The sequence below is a fragment of the Plasmodium gonderi genome, assembly GCF_002157705.1.
Source record: "Plasmodium gonderi DNA, contig: Pgo-contig_846, whole genome shotgun sequence".
Lineage (NCBI taxonomy): Eukaryota > Apicomplexa > Aconoidasida > Haemosporida > Plasmodiidae > Plasmodium > Plasmodium gonderi.
Window position 1 is genome coordinate 882 of NW_021629547.1, and position 2,102 is coordinate 2,983.

The following is a 2,102-nucleotide window of genomic DNA, read 5'->3' on the forward strand; positions in this document are numbered from 1 at the left end:
TTTTCCCTATGTAATTATGTTATTTATATTTTAATATGTATAAATTCTTAATAAAACTATTATTGATTTTATAGAATAGTTATTTTATAGTAGTATATATATATATATGTATTAAAAATAATATTTTTTTTTATTACTAGAAATAAGAAAATTTAATAATAAATATATTTATATAAAATATTAACTATTTAAAATTCTTTTACAATTTTTCTCTTCATTGTATAATCATATTTTTTTAGTTTATATTTTGCTTTATTATTTTATCACAAAAATTATTAAAAATCTTTAATGTTCATCATTTAATACTAATGACAATATCTTTTACATTTATTTAATTTTTATAAAGATTTATGATTCTTAGATTGCATGCAATATAATAAATTCTTGCCTTCCTATGATTTATCATGCTTAAATATTACTACTAATAGAATTATTTGTAATTAGTGTATTGAAATAAATGACAATCTGAATAAGAATATAATATACAATATATTTATTTTTCTAAATTTTTTCTATATTTAATGTAATGTGTATTTTCTCTCGCATGTCTTTTCTATATATTCATATATGTTCAGTTTTCTTATGTTATTATTTAACTTAATTATTATTTTAGTATACTAAATTGCTATATATATATATATATATTAACATTGCATTAAAATACATATATATTTTTATTAAAATTATTTTATGATATTCACATATTCCTATATATCTCATAGTTAGTTATGAACATATCTAATTATTACGCATTTAAATATAGTTCTTAAATTAATATGATAGTTGTGTACTTAGATATTTTATTACTATTTATCAAATATATACGATATGTTATAATTTTTTTCATCAGGACAGGCAGCGTCATTTGCATAATTACATAAAATATATTCTCATGATTTATCCTTCATATTCCTTGTCTTACTTATCATTCGTTTAAAATAAAGCCAAATTTCACCTAATTATTCTGTAAAGTAATAAAAAAAAATATTTTAATGAATTCTTATGAATATATAATTTATATAATAATTTATTCTTTAAATTTAATATAAAAATAAGTATAATATATATTTATTTCTAACTTAAATTATTATTAACCCCATAGAAATATAATAAAATCGTTCCTATTACTATGGTAACAAGTATTGTTGTTATTATAACATATTTATTGGATATAGTTCTAGCAAAAATACTGACAGAATTTTCTTCTAAATTCATCGTTATTTCAGGTTTCTTTTTCTGATATATCGCTTACTACACAAAAAAGTTTATAAGCTGCGGATATATTTGAATCATATATGTCTTTATATATATTGCTGCAGTTTTGATTGGATATCGATTTATTTTCTTCAACTAGACATCTTATTTTATATAATTTTGCAAACAAATCATTATCCTTGGTGATAAATCCGTTTTATTGAGTTCATTATATATATAAAATAAACTTTTTTTATTATGATATGTTGCTGTTTTAGGTTCATTCATTTCTATGAGAAGTAGTTTAGTCCTATAATTATAATATATATTATACAGTTTTCCTATTTTTTCATACTTGTTATCATCATCTTCCCTTATATCTAATTTACATCCTTCTACATTTGGAATAGCAATAGGAGTATTAATATAATTATTGAAAGAATTAAATATATTTGTAGCATTTACATTTTTGATATATTCAGTTTTTTCTTTTATCCAGTATTTATTATAAATGCAACATTTATTCTTATAACCTGAATCTTTCTTATTTACATATTCAAAATATTCCTTTATTATTGGCATATAAGTAGATATAAGTGGTTCCATATCTTTTAAATTTGGGGATATTTGGAATTCAACAGCTCTTGCACTATCATCATTATTTTACGCATTATATATTATATCAATGTATTCAATATAATCATCGTAAGTGAAATAATAATAAATAATATATAAATTATAATATATATATATTAATGTAAAAATTTAGTAAATAATATAATTGATAAATTACTGAGAAAATTCATACAAATAATAAGATATTATTCAGCATCATAGAAGTAAACAAAGTGTACGTATAACTACCTACATCTGTTGACATTGTTTACATAAAAAATAAAAACTTGATT

The 2,102-nt window shown here is 18.9% G+C and overlaps 1 protein-coding gene across 1 annotated transcript; it reads right to left on the bottom strand.

Annotated features, from left to right (window-relative positions):
• Nucleotides 1-1,359: 1,359 nt before the first annotated feature.
• Nucleotides 1,360-1,800, bottom strand: PGO_004390 (hypothetical protein; the record flags this gene model as incomplete). The annotated part of the gene is made up of 1 exon (XM_028691472.1): nt 1,360-1,800. The coding sequence occupies one exon, from the start codon at nt 1,798-1,800 to the stop codon at nt 1,360-1,362; it is 441 nt and encodes a 146-aa protein (XP_028547273.1).
• Between the last annotated feature and the right edge of the window lie 302 nt (nt 1,801-2,102).